Below are 13,480 nucleotides of genomic sequence, written 5' to 3'. Positions count from 1 at the left end.
AGACCAAATCCCCTCTAAGTTCTCAATAAAACGTTACCAAATGTATGTAGAGAAGACTGGAAATTATGCTAGTGATAGTGTATACCGTTAAACAACAAGCAAAGGTATATGCGCAAACCGCCAACCGAAAAGAAGAAAAAGAATGCATTAACAAAAAAAAGCTGTATACAAGAAAGGAACTCCCTAGGGAGAAAAAAGAAAGAAGAAGAAACGAATGCATACAAACCACAAACGAAGCTTCACCACGTAAAAGCCTCTTCAGCAAAATCCACCACAGCCCCCTTCCCAATCCTCTCCCTAGCCGCAGACCTCACCTCATCAGCAAAAGCCCCAGGCCCACAAACACTAACGAGCGTCGCACCCGTCCTACCGGGCAAAATCTCATCAAGAACAACATCCGGCCTGCAGCGACCAGAATGCATAAGCACCGTCGCGGACGGACTGACGATATCCGCCGCGCGACGCGGCTTCGAGATGAAAAGCTTCACGACGAGAATATCCCGTCGATTCGGCAGGCGCAGGATCTGGTCCATGAAGCTGCTTACCCAGGTGAGGTGGTCTGTTGAACGGACAGACCAGATCAGGTAGACTTTTCGCGTTGCGGCGGTGTTCTGCGCGGCGGCGGTGACGAGCGCGCGGGTTTGGAGGAGGTGGTGGGTTATTCCTGCGCCGGCGCTGAAGAGCACTGTTGTGCCGTAGCTGGAGGGGTTTGTTGGGTGGGAGCCGTAGGGGCCTTCGATGAAGCCTCCTAGCGTGAGGGTTTTTGAGGGGGATGCGTTGGCGAGGTTGTAGAGGCGGCGGGTCATGCCTTTCTGGGCGCCGATTATGAGGGAGACTTGTGTGGAGGGCTTGGCGGGTTTGGCGGGCAGGTTGGATTGTTTTTCTAGGTCGGTGTATCCTTTGCCTTGGGTTGATGGGGATTGGGTTGGGGAGGGAAGGAAGGCTGATGCGCTGCTCGTGCTGGGTTCGGCCCAGGCTATTGAGAATGGGTGCGACATCCACCATGAGATCCGCGGGATGTAGGCGAAGACGTGGCAGCCTGGTTCGATGTGGATGAGTTTGGGCAGGTGGAAGGTTACGCGGCAGGCTTCGCCGGGGAGGGCTTCTACGACCATTGTTGTTGTGCTGGAGGTTGAGATGTTGAGGTGGACGAGGCGGAAGAGTCGCGCGAGTCGGTCGCCTAGCCAGATTGCGGCGATTGTATGACCCCAGCTTTGCTGTGGGAGATCGTCTATCTGCAGGTGCAGGTATACGCCGAGGAAGGCGAACACTGCGGCCAGCTGGTGCAGGTGGAGGAAGGTCTCATAGAAGGCGTGGCGGATGGGCGAGGGGGAGTGTAGACAGAGGAAGACCATTGCGACTGTGCCAATCAGACCCCAGAGGAAGAAGGGGGTGTCACGTACGCGGATAAGCATGCGGGCGAAGTCTTCCTCGTCGACGGCATTGACGGCCCATGCGGCTGTGTGTGCGACTGACTCAAAGACGACGATGCGGCCCAGCCAGCGGTGGAGGAGGTTGTATGTGTCAAAGCTGATGTGGAGTAATGGGATCAAGGGGTTGTTTCGGCCCGCGAGGAGGAAGAGCGGGATCATGTTGAGGACGGCCAGCGTCCCGGATCGGCCGCGCAGCTCGGCCATTAATGCTGCCTTGTTGTTGACACTGTAGTCCAGGATGAGACAGTATGCGAGTTGACTGGCGAAGTATAGCCCGACTAGGATGGTCTGTAGTCGGGAGGGTAAGGTGCCGACATTGACAGCGGAGGAGAGCTGTAGTTCCCGGTTGTGTCGCTTCTTTCCTAATGGGGCGTATAGGATGTACTTCTTGATGTTGGACCACCATGTTGACTGTTCCTGGGCCCAGAAGGTCTGCTGTTGCTTGTTTGCGCTAGACGCAGTGATTTGGCGTAGATATGCATGGCTGATCTGGGCGACTCGGCCACAGAACAAGATGAATGCCACGATGGCCAGGGAAGTGTAGATGATCTGAGTGAAGATCACATCGCGGGGGACGTCCACGCCACCCAGGCCCCTGGAGTACTCATATATGTATGTGGCGTTCGACCCGTACCCTCGTGCCGCGATATGCGGATGGGTTGCTGCCATTGAACGGGCGCAGATATTGAAGAAAGAAAGGAAGATGTTGCGGTGTGGATAGGAAACATGCAAGGCTGTACTCTGGACGTTGCACAACCCCCTAGTCGAGATGAGGATCTGGAATATGTTTCAAGCTGTTCAGCGGCTGAGATTGAAATATGAATCTAGACGTTGGAAGTGGGCGTTTGCGGGGAATCGAAGTCGAAGACGGTGGATCAGGGATGGATTATAGGGTTGGCGAAAGTGAGTATAGATAGAGAGACCTCTTTGATTGTATCGGACAAAGACAATGCCTTATTATGGGAACATTGTGGCTGGTTTGAGGACAATGAACAATGCGGATTGTTTCAGTATGAATGAAGTCAACAAGGCGACCCAAAATAACCCGGATCTTTGGAATTCGAGAGAAATTAGCACGTCACCAAGAATCGAAACTTGGTAGAGGCTCACTCTCAAAATGTCGATAGGAATGTAAGCAGAGGGGGCACGTTTTTCCCCTTTTCGATGGGATCGGACAATGTAGAGGCAGTCCAGACCAGATATAGGGAGTAAATCCCAAGTTCAGTAAAGAGAGTGTCAACAATCGAGACCGGCCGACTGTCTTTCAATGCTAAATGAATGGAATAACCGGAAGAAATGCAGCAAATGCAAATGGAAATGAAAGATCGACTTTGAAGGAGATTTAAACAGATAAATGGGGGAGCCCGAGTCAGGTCTGTGCAAAGCCCCCGTATGGCCATATATGGTCTGATTGGCAAGTGTTCAAGGCGTTTAAATGACCGAGAAACCTATCGGGAGAACTCCTTTAGTGACACCAAGGACGCCGGTGTTTCCAAGCTGACTAGTGTCCCCTTCAGATGGGGTGTGATTTGCTGACGATCCCTGCAGATCCAGGTTCGATTCTGGGCGTGACGCCTTTGGATGAGAGCCTAGGAAGTCTGAGACATTATTAATTATGTAGGCTTTCAATTTCCCGGAGAACAGCCGGTCAAAACCCGTAGATATTCACATGTGTGTGGTTCTTCAGACCGGTGTTTTATCGTCAGACAGTGGCTTTGTCGAGGGGCAACGCACCGACCACATCTGACGATAAACCAGACAAGAAGACAATAAGACAATCTAAGCCAAAGAAAAAGATTATATGTCCAATTTATTCAAAATAATATACGTTATATTCATTTTTCAAACATTTACCGTCCCATCCATCCTCCATCAACTGTGAGGATTTCGCCAGACACATAGCTGCTAGCCCGACTGGCCAGATACACCACGGCACCCTTGAAATCCTCAGGGTTACCCCATCGACCAGCAGGGATACGTGCCATAATACCGGCGTTGCGGTCAGCATCGTTGATAAGGGCAGTGTTCATATCGGTAGCAATATAACCGGGCGCAATGGCATTGACATTGATTCCCTTGGCGACCCAGTCATTCGATAGCGCTTTGGTCAACTGCCCAATGCCACCCTTGGATGCTGCATAGGCGGGGACGGTAATTCCACCCTGGAAGCAGAGCAGGGACCCAACATTAATGATGGAGCCTCGGTGACCCTGTGGGAATTCAGAGGCATCCCGAGCCAGTAGATAGGCGGCGAATTCTCGGCACAAAATGAACACGGAGGATAGGTTGACTTCCAGGACCTATGTATTATTCCAATGAGACATAGTGTTTCAAGGGGCGGGATTTATATTGGTTTATATTGGGGCTCTCGACTCACCTCGTCCCAGTCCTCGTCGGGGAATTTTTCCGCCGGGTGTCGCCGTTGGATCCCTGCGCAGTTCACCAAAATCTCCGGCTTCAGCCCTTGGCTAGTCAATGCGGGAACGATGCCTTTGACGGCTTGCCGATCTGACAGTTCGGCAACATGGATCCATGCCTTACGCCCAAGGCGATTAATGATCTCGTCCTTGGTTGATGTGTTGGTGGTGTCTCTCTATTTAACATGTTAGCACATGCTCTCTCAACTCTTTCTAAGTGACTCAGTGACTTACCTGAACCAAAATAATATCGGCGCCGGCCTCAGCCAGGGCGAAGGCCATAGCTTGGCCAATACCTCGTGTTCCACCGGTGACGAGGGCGGTTTTCCCGCTTAGGGAGAAGAGGGACATTACGTCTGCCATTGTGAATATATGTATGGATATGAAGATGAAAAGGAGTTTTGAAATAAAAGAACTAAAGAACCAAAAGGGAGGAGCTCCAAATAAAGCGATCCCACATCCCACATCCCACCCAAATGAGAACGCGGGGTTGCTCCGGGCAATTCCTATAGCCGATGTCATTAGCCGTCGGCTATTGCCGGTTTTCCTATTCACCTGAAAACATGACTGAATGGCTATTAAATAGCGTATAAGAAAAGAATAAGACATATCTAATACTCTAGTATGCTAGACAATCTATTTTAATATTTCTAAAGGGAAATAATTACATGTAAAGAGCCGTGGAGGTCAAGTAGGTAAATCATTTAGCCTTTCCCAACGTTAGCGCATCCCCCACATGGGAGGCGTCTACGGCATCGACACGATGAGTAAGGGTCGGGCTTCTCTGTGGAGACGCCGGACTTTGATTTCGTACTCTTCAATGTCTCTACTACAGCCATGGAGGAAGAATCCCCCTCAGAAGCCTCGCGGCGCGATATCGCCAAACGCGTCTCTCGAGCCTGCTTGCATTGCCGACAGCGCAAGTCTCGATGTGACCTGTAAGACCATATTTCTTACTCTGTTCTTCCTGTTTCAGCTTCAGCTCTTATTATCTTTTCTCGGATCTGTTCCGCGCTGATCGCATGCAGAGACTCCAACGGTAAACCTGGTAAACCACCATGCACGCGCTGCGTGCGCGAAAAGCGTGAATGCATACTCGGCGGCTCAAATCGTGGAGGCCGTCGAATCCGAAAGAATAAAATCAAAAACTTTACACCAGCCGATAATTTACCAGGGAAGGATTCGGAAGCATCAAGCCCAACCAACTCGGAAAACCGCAGAGTGCAATCGGCATCCTACCCCGGCCCGGTAGTCTTCTTGCCACCTAACCCACCAGCTCCAGCCTCAGCATCCGTCGAGGAAGACGACACCTCTATATCATCTGTCCCGCGCAATCCATCAGACGCCTGGCAATGCTTGACCGGCATCGCCACAGAAGGCACGGGGACAACCCCGGAGGTCCGCAATGACCATGTTCGGTCCGAGCCAACCACGTTCCCAGTATACAACAGCCTGCGCAACGGCGTTGTCTCGGACTTTAGCAACCCAACCACCGGCATCAGGGCCTACAGACTCGTTCAATCGTGCGCTCTAGACCCGGAAACGGTGTGGCAACTGATCTCCCGCTACGCGGAGAACTTCCATCCGTATCTTCCCCTCGTGCCACGGAAGTATTTCACGCGCACCGCTCTAGACGCCTTCGCCACTAATGAGAAGCACCTACTCACCGCAGTCCTGACCATCGCCTCCAAGGACTTGGTCGACCAGCCCGAGATTCACGAGTACTGCTCGAAGTACATGCACGAACTGATTTCCGGCATCGCCGCGGGCGCGGAGTGTGATGTTGAAGCGGTCGAAGCGCTTCTGTTACTTGCCGAGTGGGAGCCGCAGGGACTGCGGCCTCGCATTGAGCGAGTTGGGCGTGGAGAGGAAGACCGCGCCGCGTGGATGCATGTCGGGCTTGCGTTGCGCTCGGGGTATTTCATCGGCATGGATCGCACTTCTTTCCGTGGGGATCCTTATGGTGATCAGGAGAGTGAGGCTCGTCGACGGCTGGCCTGGGCGAGCTGCTATGTCTCTGATCGATTGATTTCTGTGCGTATTGGACGTGCTTTCTGGTCTCGTGGGCCGGGGCCTATGACTGGTCTTGTTAGTCAGGATTTCCCGTCGCTTCAGCCGGTTAATGAGGGCGACGAGGACTATGCGAAGATCTTTCAGGCTATGTTGGATCTTACGCAACTTTATGGGAACGTGCATGAGGTTTTGTATTCAGGGATGCGTACTAGTAACCAGATGATGTTGATGGGAGACTATGTTAAATACGTGGATGATTTCCGTCTGGCGATTCTGCGGTGGAAGTCACTTTGGGGGTCATTAAACTGTAAGTCGGCCTTTTTCTCTATTATTTGAGCATCTGGGTATGTCTTGGTTCTAACATATCAATAGGCTCACCACCTATGCGGGCAACATTGCAGTTGTCGTACGAGTATTTGCGTCTATATACAACTGCTTTCGCGTTCCAAGCTGCGATCTCGCAGTCGCTAGTCAAGCCGAAAACCGATCTACAAGGCCAGCGAGAAAATCTACGATCAACGTTTAGGAATGTCGCCTCGATGCAGGATTCACGATTCATTTATGAGTCTGTTGATGCGGCCAAGTCATACCTGACGATCCTTGTGGATCTGGTAGATCCTGAGAAGCATCTACACTTCATGCCTCTCCGCTTCTACTTGTAAGTTTCATTTCATCGCGTATTATATCGAATCAAACAGCTCATGCGATTTAGATATGGCATCTACTCTGCCGTTTTCCTCTACAAGGTAAGAACCCTATGCAGTTCCTCCTCTTCTATATACCGTCTAACTGATACATAGGCTCGTTCCTTCGGGATGATGGTCCCATCAGAAGAAGCAAAAGTCCAAGGTCTAGTCATCCGAACCACCGAAGTCCTCAAACAAGCAAGCGCCGGCACGGACGACGTTGGGTCGCGGTATGCTCGCCTTCTAGAGCTTCTGTGGAAGCCCAAGTCCACGTCAAATCCAACCGAAGAGACACAGCCAAATAGTGACTTCCCACTGCAAACAGCCCTTCCGAACCCAGTCGCAGACCCGGGATACATGCAATTCAGTCCCGCAAATGACTTCTCCTGGCTGGATCTGGAGGCTGTGGGCGATTATGTATCCGGAGACCAGATTTCTGGTGGGTTGTTGGGACTGGATGCGTTCCAGAATGCCTCTGATATGTACCAATCTGGGGAGCCACGCTCGCAGTCTTGGCAGCCGTCTGCTTGGATGGGGGATATGAGCAGCAGCCTCCTCTTTTAAATGATCGGGAATTTCTTTGTTCATCTATGATTCGTGCGATGTGATACCCCCACACCCCAATCTGACGGCAAATGATGCGGGGCTGCGGGGGGCTACCCTCGGAGATGGCCCCGAGGGGTAACCGAGGCCAGCAATGCAGTCCTTTTTGCTTTGCCAGATCAAACTTGGAGGATTGGGGGCTTACTTCTGTACTTGGATCATTGCATATCGTCAACACACATCAACTCTATCGCATCATGTCACTCAACGAGATCCAGGGCCGACTTGCGCTTATCACCGGTGCATCGGGAGGGTAAGCTCTATCCCAACTCAAGTTACCTCAACACCGAGAATGAATAACTCACAATGGACTTTGTAGCATCGGAGCTGCCTGCGCACACCAGCTTGCCGAACATGGAGTGCATCTCGCCCTGACATACGCCACCAACCTGACCGCAATGAACGCGCTGGTGACCGATCTGCAGAGCAAATACGCCGATAACAAGCTCCGCATCTCAATCCATAAAGTGGACGTTGGTTCCGCTGACGACATCGAGGCGATGTTCCAGCAGATCGACACCGAGCACGGCCACCGACCCGATATCCTGATCTCGAACGCTGGGCACGGGAAGCGGTTCCCGCAAATCTGGGACTGCTCTCTCGAAGAGTTCGATTATACTTTACAGGTCAACCTGCGCGCTTCATTCATTCTCGTCAAGGGGGCGGTGGAGCATATGAAGAGCCAGAATTGGGGGCGCATTGTGTTTATGTCTTCGATTGCTGCGCAAGGCGGAGGAATCAATGGATGTCGTATGTCACTCGTTTTCTTCCCGGGGAAGATCAAGCTAACTTTCTTTTAGATTACGCCGCCTCTAAAGGTGGTCTGACAGGCATGATGAAAAACCTTTCTACCCGGCTGGCTGAATTCAATATCAGTGTTAACGATGTGGCACCTGCCATGATTGGAGACACCGGTATGATCCCCAATGCTGCGGCTATCCCTGAGGTAGCGGCTGGTATTCCGCTTGGTCGCCTTGGGACGCCCGAGGAGACGGCCAATGTTGTGACTATGCTTGTGAAAACAGGGTACATGACGGGTCAGAGCCTCTTGCTAGCTGGAGGGTTGAAATGAGCAACCCGGGAATATTAGGAAGAATAGTATAAGAAGTAGAAATATATCTCATTGGTCTTTTGCGTCTCACAAGTTATCACTATTATCAACGCCATTGTTCAATTTTGTAGATGCAATTTAGCTGTTCATAAATCTCATACCCCCCACGTATACAACCCCATATGTATATCCATCCTTTTGCTCTATTATCACAATCCGGGTATTTCCAAACACAATTCATCATCATCACCGTCGTCGCCATCACCGAATTCACAGAGAGCCGCTGGAGCCCCGTCTGCTCTCAATAATAACCTTCACAACAGGGTTCCCCTCCTCATCAACTCCCTTCCCAGCAAGTGTAAACGCCCGCTCTCCCTCCTCCAACTTAAGTCTATGCGTAACAACCTTCTCCTCAACACTCTTCATCTTCCCACTCGCCAGCAGCGCAATGGCAGCAGGGTACGCATGTCCATCGTAACGGAACACACCAATGATATCCACCTCGCGCAGCGCCGCGGCACCAACAGGCAGCGTCTGGATAGGGTTCCCCATGCCAATCTGCACCAGCACACCACCAGGTGCACTAGCATAGATACCAGCCTGCACACAAGCCGGCACACCAGTACAGTCATAAACACGACTGAATCCGTTCACAACAAGGCCATCCCTAGCCCCGACGGCCTCGACCAACGCAGCAGCAACCTTCTGCGCGTTCTCCAGCGCATACGCCGTCTGCTCAGCATGAGGCGCGTCCTTCGCCGGAGGCGGAGTCTCCGCCCTGGGAATAAGAGCAGTCTTAAGCCCAATGCCCATCTCCTCCGCGATCTTAAGTCTCCGCGCATCAATATCAGCAACAACAATCTGCGAGAAATTCTCACTAGCAGCCAAGGCCCCAGCAAGCAGCAGACCAATCGCACCGGCACCAAAGACCAACGCCGGAGTCTCCTCCCCAGCGGCACGGTTCATCGCAACCTCCTCCTTACTCGGCGGGTGTGAGCGACGCACAGCATGCAGCGTGACGGCGAGCGGCTCGACGAGCGCACCGCCGGCATCGGACACGCTGTCCGGGAGCGGGTGGCACATATCCGCTGGGTGGTTTGTGCGCTCCATCAGCGTGCCGTCGAGGTGGGGGAAGACTTTTGCCGAGCTGCGGAATTGCATGGCTTTGCAGATGTTGTAGCGGCCTTGTTTGCACAGTGCGCAGGTGCGACATGGGAGGCCGACTTCCAGTGCGACGCGGTCGCCGACTTTGAGGGTTGTCACGGCGCTGCCGGTGGCTGTTACCGTGCCGGCGGATTCGTGGCCTAGACACATTGGTGCCCGGACAACGAAGTCGCCATTGCGGCCGTGGCTGTAGTAGTGTAGGTCTGAGCCGCAGAGGCCTGTTGCGCGGATGGCGACTTGGACTTCTGTTGTTGATGGGGCGGGGATGGTGCGTTGTTCCTGGGTTCGGGTTAGGGTTGGTTTCTTGATTTGTGTTTTGTGTTTGGTTTACTTACTAGGCGGAGGTCTTTGGCGCCGTGGAGAACGAGCGCGGTGGTGGTTGTGTTTGCCATGATGTGTATATACAGTGTAGCGAGGAGTAGGAAGTTTTAGAGAGAGCAGAAGAAAGATTCGAAGTAAATAGCGAAGCGAAATCCGAGCTCTGACGGCATTTGGAGTCAACTCGGCCCGTTTCCCCTCAAAAGACGCAAAACACCCCACTTGGTCGTCGTGGGGGGAAGACTTGGGCCCGGAGGTGCTCCGCTGTCGGTTATTGGATGAAAGGGGGGATTTCAATACCCGACGTGGGGGTGATCGCATGTGTGCATTTGCACTTTGTTAAGAGGTTAAACAAGAGAAGAAGTAATAAGTCAAGTCAATAAAGTTGTATAGAGAGAGGTAAATGTAAAATGGATTGGGAGACATATGGTTGATCTAGACAAAGTATATAATATACATGTATAGGATCTGATCTATATCTATCCAAGACACCGTCGGAGGAGCCCCCGTCACGACATGGGGGTTCCGCGATAGCGGGGATCTCCAATAATTTTGTGACTTCCTGGACTCTTGTAATTTCTCTTTTCTTTTCATTCCGAAAGTTACTAATCTCCTCGCTTCATCCCCTCAGTCGTCTTGTCGTCTTGTCCTCTTGATATACTATAGAACCTCAGAACATTCCAAGGTCATAAGTGTAGGCAAACCCGCTGACATCATTTGGCGCATCTAACATTTTTGCAGAAACAACATGGCAACACAATCAGCTCTCCTCATTGGAGAAATCACACACGCGCGCAAAGAGTGGGAGAGCATCTCATCTCTATTGACATTGAAGGTAAGCGATTTCTATTGCGCCGCGATCGAATCCCGCTAAAGCAGACGATATCAGGAATTCCCCAGCGGAACCAGAGAAGAGTTCATCGCAAACTGCAAGGCCGGCAAGTATGATGATGTAGTCGCGCTCTATCGGTCCAATAACTCCACCAAGGTACACATCAGCCTGACTCCTTCACTTCCAAGTTATCTTACTTACAGCGCATAGTACACCGGTCCATTCAATGCAGAGATGCTCGCAGTCTTACCTAAATCCCTCAAGTACATTTGTCACAACGGCGCAGGATACGACAACATTGACGTGGCCGCCTGCTCCGAGAAGAACATCGCTGTGTCCAGCACCCCAGTCGCTGTGAACGATGCGACAGCCGATGTTGGCATTTTCCTGATGATCGGCGCTCTGCGCCAGGCTCATGTGCCCATGACTGCTCTCCGGGAAGGTAAGTGGCTCTAAATCAGAAAGGAGTAATCTTCCCCTAGTGACCAGTAACTAACCATTATGTCAATGAAACAGGGAAGTGGCAAGGCCCCATCACCGCAGGAGGAAAGGAGTACAAAACCAGCCTGGGCCACGACCCCAAGGGCAAAGTCCTCGGAATTCTGGGCATGGGAGGCATCGGACGGGTACGTAGCACAGACACAGGTAGTTCACCATCTGACTCCAGCTAACCGTGAACAGGAAATGGCAATCCGCGCCAAGGCCTTCGGGATGAAGATTCAGTACCACAACCGGTCCCGTCTGCCAGCCGAGCTGGAAGGCGATGCGACATACGTCTCGTTTGACGAGTTGCTCGCTAACGCGGACGTGCTTAGCTTGAACTTGGCCTTGAACGCATCCACGCGCCACATCATTGGTGCGACCGAGTTCACCAAGATGAAGGATGGCGTGGTGATTGTCAACACGGCGCGTGGAGCGCTGATCGATGAGAAGGCGTTGGTTGCGGCGCTTGACTCTGGAAAGGTATGTAATGCTGCGCATTGGACTTGAATCTTCTATGATGGATCTTCGGACAATCCCGGCTGACTAGCTGTTATACAGGTGCGCTCTGCTGGTCTGGATGTGTATGAGTGCGAGCCACAAATTGAGCCCGGGCTTGTTAGCAACCCTAACGTTATGTTGCTACCACATATTGGTACTGCGACTTATGAGACTCAGAAGGAGATGGAGATTTTGGTACTCGATAACTTGCGGTCGGCTGTTGAGAAGGGTGAGCTTATTACACAGGTGCCAGAGCAGAAGAAATAGGCAAAATATGGACAATATAGATGTGGTTTTATAGAAAATTAAATTTGTTCTGTTCAATCATCAAGTATTGAGTATGTATGCAGCTTCCAAGGGTAGAAGGTGTTCACCTTGGTTGATTGTAGACATATTGACACCTGAGATGTGGGGCAGAATCCCAATGACTAATGTCTGACATAACTCAAAAGGAGCCCCGGGCCTTGGAACCTTGAAACCACCTAAAACGGCTAGCGTTAGGGCTCGCTTAGGGCCAGAGCGCCAAGAGCGAAAAAAACCGCACCAAATCTAGTGGCTCAAGCGAGAGCCGGACGACGACGAAAAGCGACAACAACTCACCACCGAGGACCATCACACCCCCCTCGCCAACTCCTTCAAGATGGTGAGTGCTGCATGTTCCTGTCAACGATAATGCCCATTCGGAATCCCATTCTCTACGAAATGCCACTCGTGTGATGCACATTCAATGTCCGATCGCCGGGTCGACTCTCGCCAATATCACCAACACCCAACGACGATACCATTGCTAACGAGCGATGCTTTTCACAGGTCCGTTACGCCGCCCAGGAGATCTCGGAGGCCAAGAGCGCCCGCGCGCGCGGCTCTTACCTCCGTGTCAGCTTCAAGAACACCCGTGAGACCGCCCAGGCCGTCAACGGTATGAAGCTGTCCAAGGCCCTCACTTTCCTCGAGAACGTCACCAACAAGTCCATGGCCGTTCCCATGCGCCGCTACGCTGGCTCCACCGGTCGCACTGCTCAGGGTGAGTCGCCCTTTTTTGAAGAAAATTCCGGATGGATCCGAGTTTTGAATGGACTGTGGGGAGGACGGACAGCATCGCCAAATACACGACAGCCACTGGCATATACGTTGCAATTATGAGGAAAACATGGACGAAACGATAGGATGGATTTCTTGGCTTTTTGGCGATGCTGTGGATTGTCTACGATCTGGATGAAAATTTATGAATGGAGTCGAACATCGACTGACAATTTTTGGTTTACAGGCAAGCAGTTCGGTGTCTCCAAGGCCCGCTGGCCCGTCAAGTCCGCTGAGCACATCATCGATCTGCTCAAGAACGCTGAGGCCAACGCCGACGGCAAGGGTCTCGACACCAGCGCTCTGATCATCAAGCGCATCCAGGTCAACCAGGCCCCCAAGGGTCGCCGCCGCACTTACCGTGCTCACGGTCGTGTACGTTTCTCCTAGGATTTACGCTTGAGTTTGTATTTGCCGAAAAATGCTGACCTTTTTTCTTTCCAGATCAACCCCTACATGACCAACCCCTGCCACATCGAGCTCATCCTCACCGAGGCTGCTGAGGAGGTCAAGAAGGCCAGCACCGACAAGCAGGTCCGCCTCTCTTCCCGCCAGCGTGGCACCCAGATCCGCCGTGCTCTCATCGAGGCATAAACGGATCGCCATAAGAAGGTGTGAGGGGACGTGTGGTTACGCAATGTGAAAAGATTTTTGCGGTGGACGGGAAGGATCGGAGTTCTGTGCATCAGCTGTGTATGTTGGAACGGAATCGATACCGGATCATACAAGATTTTAAGGTCATGGCGCCAACACTCGGAGGAGAACCCAATAAAAAGTTTAAACGATATGGCCCAGGGTGATGGAAATAGGATTCTGTACTTCCCGATCCAATCATGATACAAACGTGGTTCTTTCTCCATGACTCTATCGAGTGTTTTCTCTTTTGATAGAGATGATTTCCG

General features: G+C 52.0%; 7 protein-coding genes across 7 annotated transcripts; 4 read left to right on the top strand and 3 right to left on the bottom strand.

The window, feature by feature from the left end:
- Window positions 1–239: 239 nt before the first annotated feature.
- N7525_010473 (ferric reductase family protein) lies at window positions 240–2,102 on the bottom strand (the record flags this gene model as incomplete). Its single annotated transcript, XM_002561545.1, has 1 exon — window positions 240–2,102. One exon carries the CDS (start codon window positions 2,100–2,102, stop codon window positions 240–242), a length of 1,863 nt encoding a protein of 620 aa, XP_002561591.1.
- Window positions 2,103–3,283: 1,181 nt separating this feature from the next.
- N7525_010472 (putative 2-deoxy-D-gluconate 3-dehydrogenase) lies at window positions 3,284–4,213 on the bottom strand (the record flags this gene model as incomplete). Its single annotated transcript, XM_002561547.1, has 3 exons — window positions 3,284–3,733; window positions 3,811–4,026; window positions 4,085–4,213. 3 exons carry the CDS (start codon window positions 4,211–4,213, stop codon window positions 3,284–3,286), a joined length of 795 nt encoding a protein of 264 aa, XP_002561593.1.
- A 474-nt stretch (window positions 4,214–4,687) lies between these two features.
- N7525_010471 (uncharacterized protein) lies at window positions 4,688–7,113 on the top strand (the record flags this gene model as incomplete). The annotated part of the gene is made up of 5 exons (XM_002561548.2): window positions 4,688–4,788; window positions 4,879–6,170; window positions 6,236–6,521; window positions 6,576–6,609; window positions 6,664–7,113. The coding sequence occupies 5 exons, from the start codon at window positions 4,688–4,690 to the stop codon at window positions 7,111–7,113; spliced, it is 2,163 nt and encodes a 720-aa protein (XP_002561594.2).
- Window positions 7,114–7,349: 236 nt separating this feature from the next.
- On the top strand, window positions 7,350–8,224 carry N7525_010470 (SDR family NAD(P)-dependent oxidoreductase; the record flags this gene model as incomplete). Its single annotated transcript, XM_002561549.1, has 3 exons — window positions 7,350–7,405; window positions 7,472–7,902; window positions 7,953–8,224. 3 exons carry the CDS (start codon window positions 7,350–7,352, stop codon window positions 8,222–8,224), a joined length of 759 nt encoding a protein of 252 aa, XP_002561595.1.
- Window positions 8,225–8,473: 249 nt separating this feature from the next.
- N7525_010469 (NAD(P)-dependent alcohol dehydrogenase) lies at window positions 8,474–9,759 on the bottom strand (the record flags this gene model as incomplete). Its single annotated transcript, XM_002561550.1, has 2 exons — window positions 8,474–9,646; window positions 9,703–9,759. 2 exons carry the CDS (start codon window positions 9,757–9,759, stop codon window positions 8,474–8,476), a joined length of 1,230 nt encoding a protein of 409 aa, XP_002561596.1.
- Window positions 9,760–10,095: 336 nt separating this feature from the next.
- On the top strand, window positions 10,096–10,341 carry N7525_010468 (uncharacterized protein; the record flags this gene model as incomplete). The annotated part of the gene is made up of 2 exons (XM_061215110.1): window positions 10,096–10,114; window positions 10,151–10,341. The coding sequence occupies 2 exons, from the start codon at window positions 10,096–10,098 to the stop codon at window positions 10,339–10,341; spliced, it is 210 nt and encodes a 69-aa protein (XP_061067622.1).
- Window positions 10,342–10,433: 92 nt separating this feature from the next.
- Window positions 10,434–13,172, top strand: N7525_010467 (fused D-mandelate dehydrogenase faamily protein/uL22 family ribosomal protein; the record flags this gene model as incomplete). Its single annotated transcript, XM_061215109.1, has 10 exons — window positions 10,434–10,520; window positions 10,575–10,673; window positions 10,728–10,959; window positions 11,034–11,143; window positions 11,199–11,480; window positions 11,559–11,744; window positions 12,052–12,141; window positions 12,309–12,522; window positions 12,766–12,953; window positions 13,023–13,172. 10 exons carry the CDS (start codon window positions 10,434–10,436, stop codon window positions 13,170–13,172), a joined length of 1,638 nt encoding a protein of 545 aa, XP_061067621.1.
- Between the last annotated feature and the right edge of the window lie 308 nt (window positions 13,173–13,480).

This window comes from Penicillium rubens, assembly GCF_028828025.1.
Source record: "Penicillium rubens strain IBT 27055 chromosome Unknown utg000004l_segment0_segment0, whole genome shotgun sequence".
NCBI classification, from domain to species: Eukaryota; Fungi; Ascomycota; class Eurotiomycetes; order Eurotiales; family Aspergillaceae; genus Penicillium; species Penicillium rubens.
This window is presented reverse-complemented; position numbering and strand designations above follow the sequence as displayed.